The sequence below is a fragment of the Alosa sapidissima genome, chromosome 6, assembly GCF_018492685.1.
Source record: "Alosa sapidissima isolate fAloSap1 chromosome 6, fAloSap1.pri, whole genome shotgun sequence".
Taxonomy (NCBI): Eukaryota; Metazoa; Chordata; class Actinopteri; order Clupeiformes; family Clupeidae; genus Alosa; species Alosa sapidissima.
The window spans coordinates 21,480,600-21,503,327 of record NC_055962.1 but is presented as its reverse complement, the minus strand read 5'-3'; the positions used below and the strand labels follow the sequence as shown (position 1 = coordinate 21,503,327).

General features: G+C 43.8%; 1 protein-coding gene across 1 annotated transcript in view; it reads right to left on the bottom strand.

Moving 5' to 3' along the window:
- LOC121712001 (mannosyl-oligosaccharide 1,2-alpha-mannosidase IA-like) overlaps positions 1 to 22,728 on the bottom strand; it is a 128,854-nt gene that overhangs the window by 73,615 nt on the left and 32,511 nt on the right. The window contains exons 2-3 of the mRNA XM_042095903.1: positions 19,597 to 19,693; positions 4,766 to 4,881 (exon numbers count right to left, since the gene is read on the bottom strand). Of these exons, the coding sequence (XP_041951837.1) occupies positions 4,766 to 4,881; positions 19,597 to 19,693 (213 nt within the window). The remainder of the gene's footprint in view (positions 1 to 4,765; positions 4,882 to 19,596; positions 19,694 to 22,728) is intronic.

Genomic DNA, 22,728 nt, shown 5'->3' with positions numbered 1-22,728 from the left:
GAGAGAGAGAGAGAGAAATAGAGAGAGAGAGAGAGAGAGAGAGAGAGAGAGAGAGAGAGAGAGAGAGAGAGAGAGAGAGAGAGAGAGAGAGACTGGAAAAAGTCAATGAGAGGGAGAAAAGACAGGACTGCAAGAAGTGAGAGACTGTCTGAAGAGAACAAGACAACCCTAGATTACACCTTTGGTGGGAGGTTTCCACCGCACAAAGCACTGTGAAAAATAAATGTGTGTCGACGCATACAAACAAATTCAGGCTGTCTGGCTGCAGCACGTGGGTGGACAGGGAGCAGAGAAGCTCATTACAGGAGATGAAGGCGGCCTCCCACAGGCCACAGAGGGGAACCGAGAGGAGTTGCTACTGATCACACACGTCTGGTCTATGCCCACTGAAAAGTCTTCCACTGGGGCCAGGTGAAACAGCTCCACAACACAGTATGTGTATTACTGTATAAAGAGTTCAATTACATGGATCATGGCTAGTATTAGACAAATAGAGAACTTCAATGAAAATTAAGTTTTTAGTCTAGGACAGGGATTCCCAAACTGTGGTATGGAAGCTTCCACTAGGGGGTACGGTACGTGAGATGAAAAGGCCGTTAAAAATTATTTTTTTTTTTTTCTATCTTAAGCCTATGTTCTCTTTGTTCTTTGTGTTTCATAATGTTGTTCTCCACACTGTTTTTGTAGTGTGAGTGCTCACAGACCAGTTGCACATTTTGATTGTATTATTTGTTAGCATGTAGGGCGGCTAATTAAAAATGATCCCGGGAATGAGTCAATAGAATGTGTTCTCGAGCGAGCAGAGTCAGGATGTAAGTGGTGGTACGCGGGGAAAAAAGTTTGGGAACCGCTGATCTAGGACTAGGTTTAATACATGTATGGGAGACCTGAACCAGGGTATACTGATGGGGGCATCCTTGTACAAGGAGGAGCTGATGCACTAAGAGAATAGCGCCTGTTTCATACTTCATTTGCCTCTTAAAACATGGCATCAAATGCATGAACAGACCGCACAAAAGTATGCATTTTGCCAGGCACAGATGAATTGTCAGGCAAGCTCCACTTTTCTTACACATGCGGGAAGGTTGAGGGAAAAGTGGGAGTATCACACAAAAAAAATGGGAGAAGCACTAAGAACGATTGATAGGGTATTCCGGCATATGTATAAAAACAGAGCATGTCTGTTTGTTTGCTGGTAAAAAATGTCAACGTTTTTAAAGAACATATCCAGTCTAAGAACAAGGAAAGGAAAATGTTTGGATGATAATGAGTGTAAACGTTTGTTGGGGACCAGAACAACATTGATCAGAGTAGTTCTGAGTAAGACTGGAATATGCATTTATAGCGAAATAGCATATAGCGATAGCTTTGAGGGTAGGTTGGCTATGTCAAAGTAGAACACTACTTTCAATCACTAACAAGGCTCCAAATAGCATTACACTTATGTGATACTGTGGAGAGGGTCCCTACAAACAAACCAAAGTATTTTTTTTAACTCTTTTTTTTACGGCTATCTTGCTAGGAAAAGTTATTTTGTACATTTGCGCCTAAGTTTACAGCAAAGCATGTCTATGCCGGAATACATCTGCCTAGATTAGGGCTGGGCGATATATATCGGTATTACGACTACGACCGATATATTTTTGAAAACGATATGTAGTTGAGACAATATCGTAATACCGGTATTATGTCAAATAATGGGCCATTTTATCAAAGCCACTCTGTGTTCAGACCATTTAGATAGCCGCAGCTCTGCTCAACTGCGCCCCTGCGTGTGCACGTTCTCCCTCGCAGCACTACAAACTTTCAAACATGACGGACACCGAGTCAGATTTTGTTTACCTTGATCAGAGGTTGGTGCTGATGCTTATTCCGTCGGCACATCAACGGCTAGACCGAGAATTCTCGTTGTGAAATCAAAATTCTACTGAAGCTCCAAGCGGTTTTGTACACGCAGATTTAAGTTACAACACTGTTTACAGCTCTTCGACTCACGGTAAAATGTCATTTTTGGTACATAGCCTAGCTAATTTAAATGTGATGAATGCTTGCGTTTAGTGATATACAGTAGCAGATCTAAAGTCCTCAGGGAGACAACCTACACGCTGATTTTATTAAGAGGATACGCGGGGACTCGCGAGCAGTTAGGGGCATCATTTTTTATGATTCCTGAAACCCCATTCAATCGTGCATAGGGATTTTCTTACGAACCGGAACATGCAAAAATATACGCATACAAAACGACGGTAGCGTCTAACACACTCTTGATGAGTGACTCAGTTACGTTGTTTAAGTAGCCTAATAATTGTTTAAAACTATTTTTGTTGTTGATAGCAACATGTCTAGGCCATCATAGGCTACATTTGCTTGTCATCTAGGCCCCATCAAACCCTTACGGGTAAAAAAAACTGCATTGTGTGACAAAACTGCAGGTTTTTTCAATATTTTTGTGCCCAAAATATTGCATTGTGCAGTACAATGTAGGCCTGCGTTGTCAGTCAGGGTCAACCTTTGGTCTTTTGTTATTTGCACAGCTTTATCAGAGCAACTGTAGCCTATGCCTATTGTAGGCCTATGTTATTGTTTACACTTTTTTGCACAGCTGTGTTAGAGCAGTCTGAAATCATTATAATTAAAGCTGGTTGAGTGAATACAAATTTTTGTTTAAAATATTGATATATATCGTATATCGCCAATCAGCTCCAAAATATATTGGGATATCAGTTTTGGTCCATATCGCCCAGCCCTACTCCTTGTGCAGTTAAATATTTACAAACAGGTATGTGCTGTGTAGCCTACTTTTTTCTTATTTGCACAGCTCTATCTGTATGCCAATTGGTTTATTATATTGGCTTTTAGCCTATGTTTTGTGTTACCTTTATTGTAAAGCTGTAGGCCTGTGTTGTCAGGGTCGACCGAATATTGTTATTTGCACAGCCCTCAGAGCAACTGTATGCCTATTGGTATATGTTATTGTTTACACCTTTTTGCACAGCTCTGTTAGAGCAGTCTGAAATGAATATAATTAAAACCGGCTGTGTTGTCATAATTGTTGTGCTGAGTGAATATATGAAGCACTTCGCTCTTTCTGTTTGAAATATCAATATCGTATCGATATTGTATATCGCCAATCAGCCCCAAAATAATCGGGATATCAGTTTTGGTCCATATCGCCCAGCCCTAGCCTAGATGTGCGCGAGTTAGCCTAAAAATCTAGACGCAACCTAGCAGCGCAGCAATTTGCTGCCAGGGTAGTCCAGCAACTCTCCGTTGGCTTGCGAGCTGGAAAAATTAAACTTCGACCAGACCGATCACATTGTGTATAGAGTCGGCTAGGCGGGCTTAACATAATGTTGGCAGAGTTGCGACGATTCGGCGTGAATTCCCTGCTACTTGAAAACAAAGATGCTGCTGCTGGCGAACAGCGTGACACAAGTTAAGCTTTGTTTAAGCTGGCAAAAGTTTGAACAACTAGCTCTGGACCCAGGACTAAATCCTGTATTTTTCCAATAACATATATTTCCCACACACAAAAACACTCAGTCCTAGACTGATGACTCAGGCCTGGCGGTAAGGCCTACTAACTGCAGTGTGGGCACTGAGTGCTCCCAACCACCGGCTGAAGGACAGGTCGTCTCTCTCAGCTGCACTTCAGTAGCAGGCCTGCCACAGACCACCTCCATCAGGGGTTGGAGGGCTTGGTATGTTATTAGACTGGGTAATATTCAAATACTTCCAAACATCTCCCACTAATTCCAGTACACAATAGAGATGTGAGCAAGGCACTTGAAGTGAAGCCTTTTGTTGAGCCAAAAAACACAAAAGTGAAAAGTACAGTAAGCTAAAAAGAAATGAAATACATAAATGACTAGAATCACTGATGTCAACTGAGACTGGAGGGACTGCTTTAAATACAACTTACAGTGGCAGGGAGAGTCACAGGACACACACACACACACACACACACCAGTGTTTCCCATACATTGACTAATCTGTGGCGGGGCGCCACGAAATCAAAACCGGCCGCCACACATTAATATTCTATGTTTAATTTAATTTAAATTAAATATAAGATCAAATCCTTGCATTGAGCGGCGCTTTTTACACAGACAGCCTTTCCTTGCCCCGCCCCGCTCTCTCTCGTAGCCCGCTGCCCCTCCTCTGCATGTGCATTTAACAAAATATTCACGATTGTTGAAGGATTGTTGTTGCCACATAGAAGCATTGCATAGAAGACGTCTGGCTAAATTGCTATTAAATCCGCTTAGCATCGTGACCATGCTGCACAAATTTGTTCAAAACTGCTGCATTGAAGTTAACTCTGCTAAGGTCTTATCACAACATAGTAGGCTACATTGAGGCGACTAAACTAAGTTAAGTTATGCAATCAAGCAGCATCTCAAAGCTAACTTCAAATACTGTTTGGATGTCGAATTTAGCATGCTTAGCCTTAAAGGGCTCATTTTATTGACTCTGACACTGAATGTTTGCAAAATCCCGATGTAAATGGAAAAGTGTTTTCCAAAATTCAAAAGTGCTTGTCCCAAGGAGAAGTACGAACCTTTGATGAACTATGTAGAAAACGTTATGAATTGTATCCACACATCAGCAGCCTTTTAACTGTTACAATTGCAAGACCCCCCCCCCCGTTGTCCAAGTCAGCTACCGCCACAAATTGAATCCAATTCTGTGGGAAACACTGCACACACACACACACACACACACACACCCCAACTTCAACCAAGAAGTAACAAGTGGTTCTTACCATATTAAAGTCAAGGTTTTTCACCACCCACTCAGTAGCAGCTTCAAACTCCTCGTACATCTCCATGATGTAAAGAGTGTCCAAGGCATCCACGATAGTTGCCCCCTTCAGACCCCCTGAAAGCAAAGAAAAGAAGCTTTTAGAAGAAGAAGATTTTAGAATGGAGTCTTTCTGGAGACATTTAACAAATACAGTACATCCTGCAATATCTGTTGTTTGGGAAAGTGTTTTTTTTATTTATTTATTTTTCAACAAAGAGGCAAGAAGTGGAACCCTGCAGAGGCCCTGACATTTGGGCCTGAATGCCACAACATGTTCAATGTCATTTCCTTTTGTTGGCGAGCCAGCCAGCCAGCAAAAAAAAAAAAATACTACTTCTGATCCAGAGCACTAATACCTGCTGAAGGCAAGAAGATGTTACCAAACAAATGTAACTCTCTCCATCTTCTCTTCCGATGGGGTACAGGCAATGCGCCCAGACACGTCCGACGTCGTCCGTCGATTATGTGGCGTAGCAAAACTGATCTCAACCAAACTGACACGGGATATCTCCCTCATGCATTAAACTATCTGCTGATTCCACACACTCTTATAAAACCCCCGAGGCCTTTCAACACAATGGTGGCACATGCTTGTAATAGTGGTATCCTCGCATTAAGACTGCAAAATATAGGCCAATTAATAGTTTACAAGTTCAGATTTGAGATGCATACTGCTTTTTTCTTCTTGTATTCAGCTTATCAGGTCAACACAAAGCACGCACATGTGCACACATGCACACATGCACGCACACACACAGTGTTTCCGTCTCAGTTTATTCCACCAGATCACCATCAAAACATTCTGGCCCTGAGGTTACACGGAACAAAGCAGCAGCCCATAATAAAAGCCAAGTGTATAATAAAAAAAACCCTGCATTCTCCACAGGCCAAACCTCCCCTCTTCAATCTCTCCTCTCTCTGTCTTTCTATCTCTCCACCCGCTCTATCTCTCTCTCTCTCTCCATCAGGCTCTAGGGCTGAGAGTGTTCAGCCTGTTCAGCCATGTGGTTATGTTTTGAAGAGCATAAAGTCATTCTGGACCTGCTGGGCTCCTTTCAGCTCCATTCAGACAAGAACAAGCAGAGCATGCTGTTGTTTATGCTCAGACACTGCAGGGCACTGAATGAGAGAGATATGAAGAGAGGTGTGCGTGTGTGTGTGTGTGTGCGCATGTGAAAGTGTGTGTGTGTGTGTGTGTGTGTGTGTGTGTGTGTGTGTGTGTAAGATGAGACGGGGGGTGCCGTAGTAAAGTAAGTGTGACAGATACAGTTAAAAAGAGAGAGAGAGAGAGAGAGAGAGAGAGAGAGAGAGAGAGAGAGAGAGAGAGAGAGAGAGAGGGAGAAAGAGGGGGGGGGGGGGATGGCAGAGAAAGGGAGACCGAGGAGGAGAAAGAAGGAGGGAGAAAGAGAAAGCAAGAGAGAAAGGAAGGAAGAGAGAGACAGATAGACCCCCTGACCGGGATCACATTAACAACAGCCTTATCACACAAAAGGGCCAGCTGCAGAAGAAGGTGAAACAGAAACAGGATAAACCTTTTTATCCAACAGATGGGGAGAGGGCCTATCTGCCGCAACATAGAAAAGTGAGTGTGAGTGGGAGAGGGAGAGGGAGAGAGAGAGAGAGAGAGAGAGAGAGAGAGAGAGATTTAAAAGAAAATCTGAACCCTGAAAAGAAAAGAAAAGTAAAGAAAAAGCATACTAGCAACCCTGTTTATGCACTTTTCCTACCAGGTACCAATTAACCTTTAGTTTCAGTCACCGATATATGGCTGAAGAGAGAATCTGAAAATAGGAAGATGAGAATAACAACAACTAATGACTCACCAACAGTAAAGCTTTTAACCACTTCAACAGAGAACAATATTGTACAATTAAAAAAAAAAAAATCCATCTTCCTACAACATGCAGCGTTCAGTGAAAGCTCCTGGCCCTAAATCACTCTGGATGTAGTCTAGAGGCCTATCAGGAGATGTTCATGAGGAGAGTGCAAGCTCAAAACATTTCTCATGAGGCAGTTCTTGGGCCACCTGCCCCCATTTCCCATTTTCCCTCCGCTTCACTTCTCGGGGCTGTCTGTGTAGAGTACTATGGGATGGAGGGCCCCTATTGTCCACGGCTCCACGGAGCATCCTGTTGCTCAGCAGAACCCGTTGCCATGTGATGACCAAGCACTAATCATCTGCTGCGTGTCCACAGACAGCAGCGGGGTCTGGCCAAGGTCCTGATCCCAGCAGCATGGAATGCACTGACCTAAGCTGACCTACGGAGAGTGTGTGTGTGTGTTTGTGTGTGTGTGTACGTGTGTGTGTGAGCGTGTGTGTACGTGTGTGTGTACGTGTGTGTGTACGTGTGTGTGTACGTGTGTGTGTACGTGTGCTTGTGTGTGCATGTCATTCATGGGTAAATTGTCTCTGTGTTTCTATGACACTGGTTACCAAATAAATTGTGAATTTATTGTGCAACATTGTGAGACAGGGCAATGACGGCATTCCAACACAAATGAAAGCAGTATCCGTTTCATCTGCAACACTTGTGTTCTTTACCCTTTTTGATTTTGTGTAACTGGCCTGGCACTCTCCCAGCCCTTTGGCATAATCATCAATTAGCAAACCAAGTTGGAAGGGAACCGCTTCGTGACATAAAATAAGTGTTGATTTGTGGTCCCATTTTACATTCCACAAAAATTACAGATGACACAAAGGAGATAAGACTTTCTCCACACACGACCTCGATGTCATTGTTCTCAGCCACCCCCTCTGTTCTCTGATTGGACAGGTCAAATTTGGCCTGAGAAAACCCACAAATATCCCAGGCGACGTACTGAAGGGAAATGAAAATTGAGCGGAAGTACGTAGGAGGGTGGAGCCAGGCTAGGGTTTAACAGCCAGAATTTCAACATTTTCCTGCTTTTATGATCTGCACCCCCTCTCAGAAAATACTTCCAACATCCCTGACTTGCCGTGCAAAATATATCAGCTTAAAACAGCTTTCTTATACTGTGACCCCACTATGTAACATCACTATGATCTAAATATGAAAACAGTAACATCACTATGATTTAAACCTGAAAATAATAACATCACTATGATCTAAATATGAAAATAGTAACATCACTATGATTTAAACCTGAAAATAGTAACATCACTATGATCTAAATTTGAAAACAGTAACATAAATATGATATAACCCTTAGAACCCTAAGCTGTTTCTAGGGCATTTTCACTACCTTTATTCATAAGGATTTATTCTGGTCATTGTAAGTGCCACACACACATATTATATATTGTTTTTTTCAGCAGAGTCTAGGCTATCCAGATCTGCCATCATTTCATGTATTAGAGAGAGAGCATTAATTTTATTTTGGCAGGCAGACTGTCCTGAATCGGGCAATATAATTGCCATGTTGGAGGGATACTCTGGGGCTGAGCAATTTACAGAAATATGTGGTGTGTGATTTACGGAAATAAATGCCATTTTTTATTTAGTGATGAAAAATGACCTTTCTGCGCTCCATATCTGTGACACGAACTGATCTGACCTGACTTGACCCGAGGTTGCGTGTTAGCCTGCGTGTATGCACTCATAATGATTCTCAACTTATTACTGCATTGCCATGAACAAAGTAAAGGCAAAAAATGTGTTTCTTTGTTGAACAAATTGGGATGCAATGTGAGCCTTGAATTGGATGCCATGCAGGAATTTGCTAGGATCTCAAAACCGGATTATGAACATGTTTTGCCATAGAGAAACACACGATAGCGTTGGATTATAAACATGCTTTGCCACAAAAACGTGGGGTAAGTCCAGCTATATGAAGTTATTATTTTGCGGTCACTTCATCTGTTTTATAACCCAGAAGGATGTACTTGGTGTCAAATGATAGCTCTGAGTCTCCTCTTTTATCTGACATGCGTGGCATATCTATCCGATCACGGGTCCGCGAGCAATTCAAACGAGAGTAATGGGTGTGCTGTGTTGGTTTGTGTACATGACGTTATTATTTTGCAGTCACTTCGTCTGTTTTTATAAGCCAGAAGGATCGATAAACATGGTACCAATGGATAGCCCCGTGTCCCCTCTTTCATCTGATATGCTTGCCATATTGATGCGATCACGGGTTCGCGAGTAATTCAAACGAGAGTAATGGGTGCGCAGGTGAACGCAGAGAAGTATAGACTGTAAATATGATGCAATTTGATTTAATTTCATGATTTTTTTTTATTTTCATACTTGATCGTACAGACAAGTGTGTAGTCTCTTTAGAAAGGCCCACTTCTGCTCTGTCATGCAATAAAGGTTTCATCTCGCTGCGATGAACAGTTCCGGAGCAATGTAACAGAGAAGAAAGGGTGTGTTTTTTGACTTTGCGTCAATCGGGTTCTAAGGGTTAAAGGGAAACTTGGCAGGATTCCCCCCTCTGCTGGAGAAATTGTGCATTATGCTATTTCAAACTGTGGGAAAAGCTAACGATAAAGCACATGGATTTGTTTACAAGCTAGCGAACAGTTAGCATAAGTTTGGCAGAACTATGTGGATGATACAAGGTAAGAAACACGATTTAAAACGAGTTTCTTGTTTCTCACTTCTCTTTCCGGGACGGTAGTCTCAATGTTGCAAGGTTGGTTTTCCGCCTGGGGACGCTAGGCGCAGCGGGGAAAGTCACCATTTTCACCGGAACAGGTCATTTAACCATCCAAATGATTTCTAAACGGGTTTATTACGTTGAAATAGTTATGTTAATAGTTAATAAATATGAAAACAGTAACATCACTATGATCTAAATATGAAAACAGTAACATCACTGTGACGGTCTGACCAGCCGCCGCACAGAACGACGAAGAGGTGGCAAATGTTTAAGTCTTGCACACACAAACTGATATGGAAAAGAGAGTGTCAATTGGTACACTCACTGACTGTCTTCAGTGTGTGTGGTTAAAATAGTCTAGTCTCTAGGTTAGTGTTTTGTACAGTGATCAGAAAACTACTGCTACCACACTTTAAATAAAATAGGAGACCATGGACATAGACCCCAAAACTGTGGCTAGTTTCTTGAGTAAAAAGATTGTCACTGGTACTGGGTTTGTGTGTGTGTGTGTGTGTGTGTGTGTGTGTGTGTGTGTGTGTGTGTGTGTGTGTGTGTGTGTGTGTGTGTGTAGTTTCTTGTCCCTCCACACCACCCTTTCCTTTCCTCCTGCTACGAAAATATACTTCATCCTTCAGCTTCATTGCTTGCTTAGCGCCCCAGGAGAGATGCAGCTAGTGGAGAAGATAATAGCCTGGACCTGACACTCGGGGAATTGGAATTTCAGTCACAACCAGTTGCCCTTTTAATAACACTCAACCAAGTAAACATTGCTGCAGACAGGCAATGTAACTGATGGCCAGGCCAAGGCAGCTTCAATGCGGACTTTTTTTTTCCTGTCCTTGAACTGGGGAAAATAGAGCATGTTTTTTTTTTTTTTTCACCGTTGTCTGCTTCAGAGGGCCTGTTGGTTGAGGAAACTGGCAGAGGGAAGAAAAGAGCAGACTTGACATGAATGTGAGTCCATTTCCTCCTGCTAACACGGGCAGTTTGAGTCCACCAAAGTGCTAAATTAGCCACATTGTTGTGTGGCTGCCACTTGACCTTCTGCTGTGGCATGGTGCCTTGTAAATAGTAACTAACACACACACACACACACACACACACACACACACAAATGTGTTTCCTGTGGCTCAGTGACATGATACAAAACGAACAGACTTCCACTTTTTAATTCATTTGTGGATAAAACCTCAGAGGAGGAAACAAAAAGCAGGCATTTCTACAAGTGGGATTTGTGGGTTTCAAAAAATAAGCTAATTTTATCCAGCCATAATATATAATGATTTGTGATGTGATGTAACAGAGGTTAAGCTGCTCTGCCTTCAAAAAAGACAAAAGGAAGCATTTTATGGATTGTGTTAGAAAGCAAACCTATTCAGACTGTAAAGACTTACAGACCTACTTATGAAGCCAATCAAAGAAACACAATCTTACTATGGTCAACACAACACAGAACCCAAGACCCTATGAAGCAACTACAGCCTGGGTAGGATCCATATTTCATTTCATATAGATCAAGCACCTGAATTTTTTTTTTGTTGTTTAGCACTCTGCTGTTATTCTCTAGGATCCACGTACCCACAGTTTTAATATGGGCAATGTGTTGGCCAAGGAGTCCCAGTACAATGAGGAGGAAAGACCATAAATCACTCTGCTGATGGAAGTCTGGAGTGCCTAATGAAAGCAAAGGGGCAATAGGGGGCGACAGCGAGCACTGATCCATATAGGAAAAGCCAACCAAGTGTGTCTTAGTATCCCGCTGCGCCCGCATGATGGATTCTCCCGTCGTCCAGAGCCATATTGACGGCTCAATGCATTCCACTCAGTCTGCGGGGACCGCTCGACCGACCGACCGCAGCACACGCAGCAATATGCCGAATAACTCCAGGGGCGGCCGAGAGCCAACAATTACACACTCCAAATCAATTTCAAAAGGTGGTATATACACAGCACATTGGGACGTGTGTGTGTGCTGTATGCAGACATGCTCAAGTGGTCCAGAGAACTTGCATGAACTAACCTTTGCCTTCATGATGAGGCACTAGGTAGACACACGTAATAAAAGCAAACATCATCGCATAGTTTACAAATCAGCAATTCATGATTTAAACGAAACTTCTCACTCGTGCTAGTTATCTGAACCAGTGCATTCAAAATATGGCTTGGCTTGTCTAAAGATGCTTTAGATTTTGTTCTAAAGATGCTTTAGCCTTGGCATCTTTTGACAAAGCTATAAAAGAACATGGGTGCACAAAAACAGGGACAAAAGGTCCCTGTAACTACTCCTCAGCAGGGAGGTTGATAAAAAATGAGTGTGAATCATTTACACTGTTCTTTTATTGTCTTCCCTTCCTGTCCATTGAAACGGAGACACTGGCCCCTCAGGTGTAATGATGGCACAACAGAACTGGTAGCAAAGCAGTGAAGTCAATAAAGTCACGCTGTCCTTGCTGCTGGTGTCAACTATTGATTAATCAATTCACAGACTAAGGCCAAGGGGAGAGGGAGAGAGAGAGAGAGAGAGAGAGAGAGATAGAGAGAGAGAGAGAAAGAGAGATAGAGAGAGAGAGAGAAAGAGTGTGTGAGAGAGATAGAGAGAGAGAGAGAGAAACAGAGAGAGAGAGAGAGAGAGAGAGAGAGAGAGAGAGAGAGAGAGAGAGAGAGAGAGAGAGACAGAGAGAGAGACCCTTCAGTCAGAGGACATGATCCAGGGCCGTGCCTCAGATGAGACTGAGGTTCTGTCACTGGACAAGGTCCCCTTCCCTGAGGCCACAGGGCTGGCTGGATGGAAGGCCACCTCAGTAGTGAGCCTCTCCTTTCATCCCATCTCATCAGGCCAGGCACGGCCAGCGAGACAGATGGCAGGCCATTTCAGCTTACCAGGACTGGCGCCATCAGCAAAAAGAACTTTCTAGACTGAGGAGTGGCATTGGTATGCAAGGTAACCTTCATGGCAATTTGGCAGCGAGAGGCGACTGGCAATGTGAAGAACATGATGGCACCCGGCCGTATGTTTATTTGAGACCGAGGCACATTGGCATAAACCTCTAAAAGATTCAATCTGCAAATATCGGCATATTATATATATATATATATATATATATAATATAATCATAGTTGAAAACAGGATTTAAGGGTTAAAAGGAGAAAAAGTTTAGGGAGCAGGCTAGTGAAGTGAAGTGAAGTGAAATCCACTCAGGTTTCAATTTCCTGTACAAGGATGGTCAATCAATTCATTTATACTGGGGAAGCTACACAGACACTGACCACTCAACAGTATTAGCAAAGATTCTAGAGCAGAGCTCTGTTCTAGAATCTTTGGTATTAGGCTCTGCTGTAATATCAAACATGAGCAAAGCTGGTCAGAGAGACAGACAGAAGGCGTTTCTGCACCCAAGCGTCAGCAAGAGGATCTTGTGACACTCTCTCTAGGCATTCCAATACCCCTGCACTGCACAGGCGATAAAATAGCTGATGTACCTGTCTGGAGGTGGAAGGGACAAGAGCAGGATGCTGTGTGTTTGTTCATGTCTGTCTGTCTGAACAAGGAAACGGAGGATGCACAACACAAAGCAGGATGCTGTGTGTTTGTTCATGTCTGTCTGTCTGAACAAGGAAACGGAGTGTGTGTGTGTGTGTGTGTGTGTTGGTAGAGCTAGAGAAGGAGTGCATGTCTGTTTGAGGTTCTCTATGGAGCAGGTAATCTGTATGAAAGTCAAAGGTTGTATGTCATCTCAGGAAACATTTGAATCCCTTCTGTTGCAAGTCTGATTGGTAGCTTCAAAAAAGAATATGTGTGTGTGTGTGTGTGTGTGTGTGTGTGTGTGTGTGTGTGTGTGTGTGTGTTATGTGTGAGTGGTTGTTGCAGCCGGTGAATCATTACTGAATAATCTTCTCCCTGAAGAATCAAGTCCCTCTCAAGAAAGGGAGCTCCATCTCCTCCTGGCCCCTAAGGACAGCTGTGGGTCAAGAGCCAAGGACACGCTCCGGCCAGCCAAGTCATATGGAGAGAGAGCCAGACTTCCCAATCAAGGGTGGATGAGCACAGCACAAAATAAAAGAACATAAGAACCCTCGGGACAACATAAAGAACTGTATATGCCAAGAGGAAAAAAAAAAAAAAAAAAAAAAAGCCATGATTTTTTTTTTCTACCCCCTTTATGCTGATGGATGTTATAAAATGTTGCACCAGAACTTCCTGTTTTTTAGACTATGCTCTGCAGTCCTTTGGGAAACAAGAACTTTGCGGCGGTTAGGGTGGTGATTACTGCCGGACGACACAGTGCACTGGGAGGATGGCCCAGCCTGCATGCCTATCAGTGCAAACCTTTATCTTCCACCATCACACTGGCCTTGCAAGCTTATCTCTGAATGCCATCAGTCCAGCCATGTTTAAGTCATTGACATCTGAACCACAGCAATTTACACAATCAATAATTGGCAATTGCATCCTAGAGGCACTCCTACAGGTATTGTTGAAGAGCGGTTGTGCAAGACCACTGTGAGAACAAAATAGACATCTGAGTTGAAAGTATGTTTTGATGCAAAGCAGGATTTCCTCCCATGCATGATAATAAGGCAGGTCAGCAACTGAGCTAAAACTTCTTGTTTTGTCGTGCAGCAGCGTAGCTGATATGCTAATTAGCAAGGATGTTTGCCTCAGTTTATATTACACAATAACAGTGTCATGTTCCTGCAGTCTCAAATTACCTAGTGAAAAATTGCACTGCCCAGAGAGCAAGCTATCGATGTTTGAATATATTATCGCTTGTGGACAGAACAGTCAACCCTCTGTTTTCTTTTCCTGGTGTGTATTTTCTTAGCACAACATGTCTTTTACTGTCAAATGAGTTCCAGAACACAAGCCATAGAACAGCTTGAGGAGAACATTGGCCAGCTAGGGCTGCTTCCTGACTCTGGGGACAAGAAGGCATACAGACTGAGACCAGCTTGATGATACTCGTTGCTAGCTAAACTCACCAATAATTCATTAATGTGTGTGTGTGTGTGTGTGTGTGTGTGTGTGTGTGTGTGTGTGTGAGGCCAGTTTGATGATACTTGCTGGTAGCGAAAGCTGTTGCAAAGCTATCTTGGCAGCAGAACAGACAGTGAACAGACTGCAGGAACAAAAACTGAAAAAAGGCAAAAAAGAAGCCCCTGGATTCCATTCAGACATTGACAAAAATTGATAACAATCAGATTTTCTATACAGCCCAACCACAGGATTTTGAGCTCCCGGTCTTCTTGAATCAATTTGAGCGTGAAACTACAATCCCTGGACAACTACCAAGGGTCTCTGTATGGAGAAATGTCCACCCCCCCCCCCCCCCCTTATGGTTGTGATGCAGCACTAACTTGCACCCCCTTATCAGAATCATTACACTCACCTACATACATGCGTAAACACACACACACACACACACACACACACAGAACCTCTGGCAGAAAAAGAAGTTTGTGTGTGTGTGTGTGTGTGTGTGTGTGTGTGTGTGTGGTGCTGGTGGTGGTGGGTACTGAGTCATACTGAACTCATCTAAATTTGCATGGTGAAAAGGAAGGAGAGGAAGGGAGATAAAAGAGGGAGACCGAGAGAAACAGAGAAAGAAAGAAAGAGATCAACGAGGAGGGGAGAGAATTGAGATAACTAGCGGTGCAGATCCACACTCAGAATATAAGATTTTGAAAAAATGAGATGGGAGTGGAGGAAGGAGAGTGAGGTCAGAAAGACTGGCCGGGAGAATAAGAACACTGAAGTACTGAATGGAGCATAGAATCAGCGAAGTTGGTAGAGAAACATAAAAGAGAAAGGCAAATTAGCAACCCTCACACACTCCGCTAACATAAAAAGCCCTACGCTGTGTCTAGATAGAGACAACAGCATCTGCAGAGACTGTGGATGAGCTGCTCCATCAACCTGAACCGACATCATTCTGGAAGAATCCGTGACTCATCTCCACACACACACACACACACACACACACACACACACACACACACTTCTGAGACACTGAGAGAGGCACGGTCTGCAAATCCTGGGAGATTGGTTGGGGTGCATAAGGCAGCAGCCTCTGCAGATTCATTAGCCTGAGCATCTGAAGACGGTCCCCATAGGTTCATTACCTCCTGCTCTCACACAGGCACACACACACACACAGGCACACACACAGACACACACACACACAAACAGACCAGAGGAACGCAGGCTTCAAATAACAGTGTCTATAGAGACTAGGGGTGTGTGGGTTCCATCAACCTGAACTGACATCCCTCTCGAAAAATCTGTGACTCTCATCTCTAAAGATGAAAAGTCTTTCCTCTCTCTGCTGTCCAGAGTGCTACAAAAGAAATTTGTCATTTCTATTGAATAGAAAGCTGTAGACAGTACCAGATAAAAGAGAATGCCAAGAGGTATGAAACTTAAGTGCATCTGGACAACACACCTGCTGGCTAACTGGAGCCAACACAAAGGAGCTAAAACGCAATCTGCTCAAAAGTTATTGCTAGCTTACGGTACAACATTAACGTGAAGTTATTAAAGGTAACGGCCTAGTATTCCACTCAAGTGCTGATGGAAAACAAACTTGGGGTTCTTAACGTCTGCCAAGAAAGTCTTTTTTTTTCTTTCCATACAGTATCAGAAACTTTGAAGTTGGAAGTCTGTTGCCGAGTTCTGTCCTTTCGTCCGAATGCTACTTGTGTTGTGGTACAGAGAGTGACACCAACACAGTGGAATAAAGATGGAATCCTTTCGTCCGAAAGCTACTTGTGTTGTGGTACAGAGAGTGGCACCACCACAGTGGAATAAAGATGGGATCTTTCCCAATCGGTCCACTCTAAACGAGCTGGGACTGCTGCCCACTCCAGTCCAGCACCGGTCTGTTAGAGGCTGGAGCTCATTTGGCTCAGATAGGCCGGAGTTGGACAGGAACTTCAAAAAACAAACACACCATTGAGGAGGAAGAACTATCTGATTAGCGAGAGCCTACTGCTGTTCAGTGGGTCATTGTCCTGCTGCCAACAGACTCGAATGGCACAGATTAGACACAACCATTAAATGAAACAAGATTACAAATGAATAATAAATAATAATAAAATGAATAATAATAGGACAAATAAAAGCTGATAAGAAAAGCGGCTTTCTTCTTGTGAACGGTAATCATGTTATTGTTATCTGTGTCCTATTTGGTTGGCAGCGTTTGATGCGGGCTTGTTACGGTTACTGTAAGAAACCTCAAAAAAAACAAAAAAAAAAAACAATGTATACAACTTAAATCATGTTGTCAGTTAGCCAATCAAAGAGACCTCAATTCAAACTGGGTGCCTACAACTGGGAGGTTTTTAATCCACACAAGACAATAAATAGGTCTCAGCATGATAGAATCATGTGGCATAACTTCACACAAACACACACACACTTCAATCTTTCACTTTCACTCTACCCCTTGTATATACCTTTGTATTTGCTTATGTCCTGATACATTTATGTAACAAGAGACCCTCCTGTCCTTCCATTTGTCTTAAGGGACAAACATTCAGTCCTGTCACTTCCCCACAGCAGAGAACAGGGAAACAGTGATGCCCTAAAACACTGCCACAGGTACCTCTGCAAAGTAGGTTTGTAGTGTGTGTGCGTGTGTGTACACGTGTGTGTGTACGTGTGTGTGTGTGTGTCTGTATTTTACTCTACTGAATAATCAAATCCACTGCACACTGAGTACTTCACTTTAAGCAGAACCAGCATGCTGTTCCAGTGTAGCGTGCCAGCTCATGTTAGCCAACAGCCCGTCTTAGATGGTCCGGCGGGCTGTAAGGACTTGAGGGTTGGTAGGCTGGCTCTGTGTGTGTGTGTGTGTGTGTGTGTGTGTGTGTGTGTGTGTGCCTCCAGGTGGAGTGGGCATCTGGCGGAGTGTGTTGAACTTGATAGAGGGATATTAAAGGACTCACTCAAAGCTGGCTTCAGTGTGTGTATGTGTGTGTGCATTCTCTCTCTCACACACACACACACACACACACACACTTGCAGCAGGTAAACATACTGTAGACCTGAGCAGATGTTAGCATGTATTATGCAAAATCAAAGTCCCATTAGCAGGCCCTGGTGATAAATTAATAATGTGCGAGCACACACACACTAAAACAGGTATCCAAATCAGAGGGACTAAAATGGCATAAAATGCCTCCTTTATAACGCGCCCCCCCCCCCCCCCCCAAAAAAAAAAGAGCCAAGTGGCCTGTACAATGTACTGTGATAAGTCATTAAGATTAGATGCCACTGACATATAGAGTGTGCACGCACGCAAGCACACACACACTGTGTATAGGATTATACGATGTCCCTAAGTTGGAGTGCCATAATAGAGTGCGGGTGACAGGATGGGCCATGATTGTGTGTGTTTATTACAGTCTCCTCTCTGCTGAATTAAGACACTTCATCAAAGCTGAGACATCAATCCCCACTGAGGGAACAGAGACGGATGGACAGAGAGACAAAGAGTGAGTGTGTGTGTGCGCTAATGAGTAAGGTAGAGAGAGAGAGAGAATAAGATGGAGAGACAGAAAGACAAAGAGAGAGGGATGAAGTTAAAGCCAGGAGGAGCGAGATGAGAAAGAGCAGATACATATTTGATGAGGCAATGTTCTCCAGTATCCTTTAAACCCAGGTCCCTGCCCGTGGACGTGACAGTGAAAAGTAAGGAGGTTACAGGCTACAGACAGCCCAAGTAAGTAAGTAATAAACTATGTGCACGAGAAGACGTCCCTCAAAATGGCTGAGAACAGGCTGGACCTGGAGAGATCCAGTCAGACAGAGAACTGTTCTGTCTCAGGCCCCGAGGTCACCTGCACCTGGCACCTACTGTAGCTCGGCATCCGTGGCTAGCAGCAAAACCTCCAGTCTGCGGAAATGCTTGTTTTATCTACTGGCTAAGGGGATGGAGCTCTGTGTGAAGGATCAAATGCATTCTATTTACCACCCAAGTCTGGCTGGATCAGCTGTTTCGTGGTCACAAGAATGTGACGTGAAATGATGACGTGAAATGGTACGAGGACAATAAATCTGACCTTTGACCAGGAAACTTTATTGCAGTGAGTCATTTAACGGCCAAACTGATCACACCAGCTGGTCATGGGGCGAGTGAAATAGAGTGAGGTCAAATACTTATATCTGACCATGAATGAGACAGAAATGGAGAAGAGGAGAGGAGAGAAGAGGAGTGGAGAGGAGAAGAGGAGAGGAGTGGAGAGAAGAGGAGTGGAGGGGAGAGGAGAGAAGAGAAGAGGAGAGGAGTGGAGGGGAGAGGAGAGAAGAGGAGAGAAGAGAAGAGAAGATGAGTGGAGAGAAGAACAGGGGAGAAGAGAGGAAAGGAGAGGAGAAGAGGAGATAAGAGGAGAAAAGAGAAGTGTAGAGGAGAAAACAGGAGAGGACAGGAGAAAAGCGGAGAGGAGAGGAGAGCCTGGGGAAATATAAGCGGAGAGGAGAGGAGAGGAGAGGAGAGCCTGGGGACGAGAAACCAACAGGGCGGGCAAGCGAGAAGAAGAAGTCGGAGACAAGAGCTCATAAGGATGAGCATCCGACTGTGCTGCGTTTTTAATCAGGTCAGTTTCTACTAAAATAAAAGTCACACAGTGGGGGAGACTGACAGGGGGGGCTCTTGTTTTTGTACGTAGTTCCCCGCATCTATGCCATCTCCAGCTTAATGGAAACCAAACAACCACAGCAGGATCTAATCGCGTTCCTCTTCATTCACAATTTAACCTGTCCACTGATTACTATAGAAGTAATAGAGGCACAGCCAGAAAGACTGCATTAAACCATCTGAACTGTGTATGAGAGTGAGATAGAGAAAGAGAGAGAGAGATAGATAGATAGATAGAGATAGATAGATAGATAGAGAGAGAGATTGTTATTTAAGAACGAGAACAAAACAGCTCCACCTGAATCAGGTTTTGCTACAAAATTTGCTACAAGTTTTGCAACAGCCGTTCTCCACCATAGAATATCAGGAGGGGGAATATGTTATGGATTGACAGGTTTGACAGATTGGTAATGCAATGCTGCTAAAATGGAAGACAAGGCCAATATGAGGGTTTCTAGCAAATTAAGAGAGAGAGAGAGAGAGAGAGAGAGAGAGAGAGAGAGAGAGAGAGAGAGAGAGAGAGAGAGACACCGCAAGAGAGAGAGTGTGTGTGTTCGAAACAGCCACTCACCAAACAAATTGCTGGAGTGTCCTTGCTTGGAGACGGGCCGCAGTTCGTTGAACCCCCAGGCGTACCGCTTGTAATTGTCCCAGGAGAACTGCATCATCTGTGTGGGGAGGAAAGAGGTAGGACACACAAGATCCGAAGAGGTTAGGGTCATTCAGCACCGGCTCTCCACTGACAAAGAGCTTTTTTGTGCGGACGCGCACTCACCGCTTCTCCACGTCCTAGTCGACTGCACTCGCAACAAAAGCAACAGTTGCAGGAACAATTACAGCTAATCAGATTAAAGCGCTCTGCGTGTGTGAAGTCAATTACATAATTTGCCAGAACGACGCACTCAATTGGGACCCAGACATAAGCTCATTGGTCCCCTCCATCAATCAGAAGCAACACAGTGACTGGAGGCCTGATTTGCTTTCTGCTCATTTAGAAGCAGTGTCAGGACTGCTAATGTTTCAAGGTGACACATCCTGCCACGGGTCAAAATGAGCGCTCGCAGAGCCATTGGCGTTTAGACTTTTGTGTTGGCAGGTGAATGATACCACTTTGGTGTGTAAAATACAGCCTCCCTGTCTATGGACTAAAAGAACTTCAATTTGAGGAGTTGCAGCATTCATCCAATGGCCAGTTCAACCAGTGAATTGTGAACAATTCTAATTATGCATCTGCTTCAAGCCTTCTTCACTAGCTGCGCTCCGGTTGCAGTTTCCCCCTTCCAGCTTCTAACTAATTCACCTGTGTTTACTCTCTTGCCTCCACTCACCCAAGGAGTCACACCACAAAACACTAGGGCTGTGTATTGGCAATGACCACGCCATGCCATACGCATCACAATACATGGGGGTGGGGGGGGTTGCCCCCCCACATCTGCCATGGTCAATTCACCATATTTTGTCAGCCAAATTAGATTCCATGGAAGGGGAGTAGTGTTGACTCCCCTCCCACAAGTGTCATTAGTGTGACTCAGAATCCAGCATCTAGTCTCTGGCCAAAAATAAAAAAAATAAGAAAACATAAAAATAAAACATACAAAAGACAAAACACACTTGTACACATGTATAAAAGTACAATGCACATTCACACACACACACAGACAGAGAGAGAAAGAGATGAGAAATAATGTAAGGCATGCTGTATGGCACAAAGCAAGACAAAACCAAATAAAACAAAAAAAGAGCATTTCTAAAGCCCAGTGTGCGGCTTGGTGCGGTGAGTCAGCACAGGCCCTTTGCGTTTCTCAGCCGAGGCTAGCAGCCACCGATGGCCTCCAGCCAACTCTGTTTACTGAAGGATAAGACTCCACACACACTGACACACACAAACTCACAGAGAGAGGTTAAAGTGCCCATACTATACTTGTTTTCAAAATAGGCCTATGGGTTGCACAAAACATGTCCCTGAAACTGTTTGCAAAAACATCCCCCAGATTACACATTATCATCAGCAGCACCATTTTTTGCAGAGACAATTCCATTGTGCTCTCGCGAGAACTCTGGATTTCCAGGGTAGGAATAATAAAGAATGTGTGACAAACGTCATTGACGGTTCTGTTTGAATTTTCGTAGGAAAGTGGCCTAATACTCAACTTATTGGAGTTCAGGCCGAAACATCTGCTAAATACAATAACCATAGCAGAATCAATTCAGACACCTGCATGTATGATGCAACATAGCCTAACAACGTTAAATCGGTATATAAGTCCACTAGAGTAGAGTTCAAAAGTTTAAAAGTGTTTGTGAAATTGGCTGCTGGATGGCCTGGGTCGCTTCCAACATACGCTAGGCCAGAGGTTCCCCAACTTAAAACTGCCGAGGCCCAATTGCAACTCTGATGGGAGGGGGTGGTGGGTGAGAATATTCAAATGTGATGACGTAACCGTATCTCACTCAAAACAGCATGGATGGGTACACCAGAGACACAAAATAACACCCCAAACTTCAGAAAAAGTGATTTTTTCATAATATGGACACTTTAAGTAGTGTGTGCGTGCGTGTGTGTGTGTGTGTGTGTGTGTGTGTGTGTGTGTGTATTTTTTTTGGGGTGGGGGGATGTTTTCTTTCATTCCAACTGCAAATTAATGACAATAAATTGGATTAATGGGGTGTTTCAAAGGCTTTTTAGTTTATTAAGGCGCCGACCAGTGAGTGGATGTGCCAGGGGAGGAGACCCAAAACCCAAGCCATGTGTAGCCCAGAGATCATTTGTTCTATTCATTACTTTCTTGGTGGGTTTTGTCGTCATTTATAGGGGGTTCACAGGCTGGACTCTGCTTTCAAGTGGTCTCTCTGTCCCTCTCTCTCTCTCTCTCTCTCTCTCTCTCTCTCTCTTCCTCCCTCTCTCTCTCTCTTCTCTCTGAAAATGAGCATCAATCCGCTTGGTAAATGTGTGTGTGTGTGTGTGTGTGTGTGTGTGTGTGTGTGTGTAGTGCTGCCACTGGCCATTTTGGTGCCCTAAGCGTGTTGCTTTGTGGTCTGATGGAAGTATGCAATGACATGTTGCTTCACATTTCTGCTTGCAATTAAAAGCGAATTATGAGCCTGGTAGCCACCTAGCTTTCTAAATGGAATGCTTTTCAGTCGGCCAGATCATATGCTTTATGTAAATGCTTGGAAAACAAATTATTGAAGACTCACCAAATCCATTCTACAAAGCCAAAGTAGTAGACTAGTCTTTATATTCTTGGCAATGTTCCAAATCACTTTGATTGCAGGCTCTTCTCACTTCTCACTCAGAGTTTAAAAATGGTCAGCAGTTGCCTTCATGATTTCCTTTTAAAAAGGTCTTATATTAAAAAGGAGATACACAATGACAAGCCAGCTGGAATCTGCCACTCTCTTAGTCTCTCTCCTGCACGCGCAATTCCCAATTAAGTGGGAGTACTGTAAGTAAGGTTAGATTTGCTACGTGGTGGAGAGGACCTAAAAAGTATCATTCTTGCACATTCTCAAGGAAGAGTGAAACGCAGTTTGCAGTAAAGCTAACAAAAGGCTAAATGTCGGTGCCCCTTGGGTGCCCTACGAATGGAGTGTGATGCACGTGGTGGGAGCGGCGGCGATGAGAGAGAGAGAGAGAGAAAAAGAGAGAGAGAGAGAGAGAGAGAGAGAGAGAGTGAGAGAGAGAGGGAGAGAGAGAGAGAGT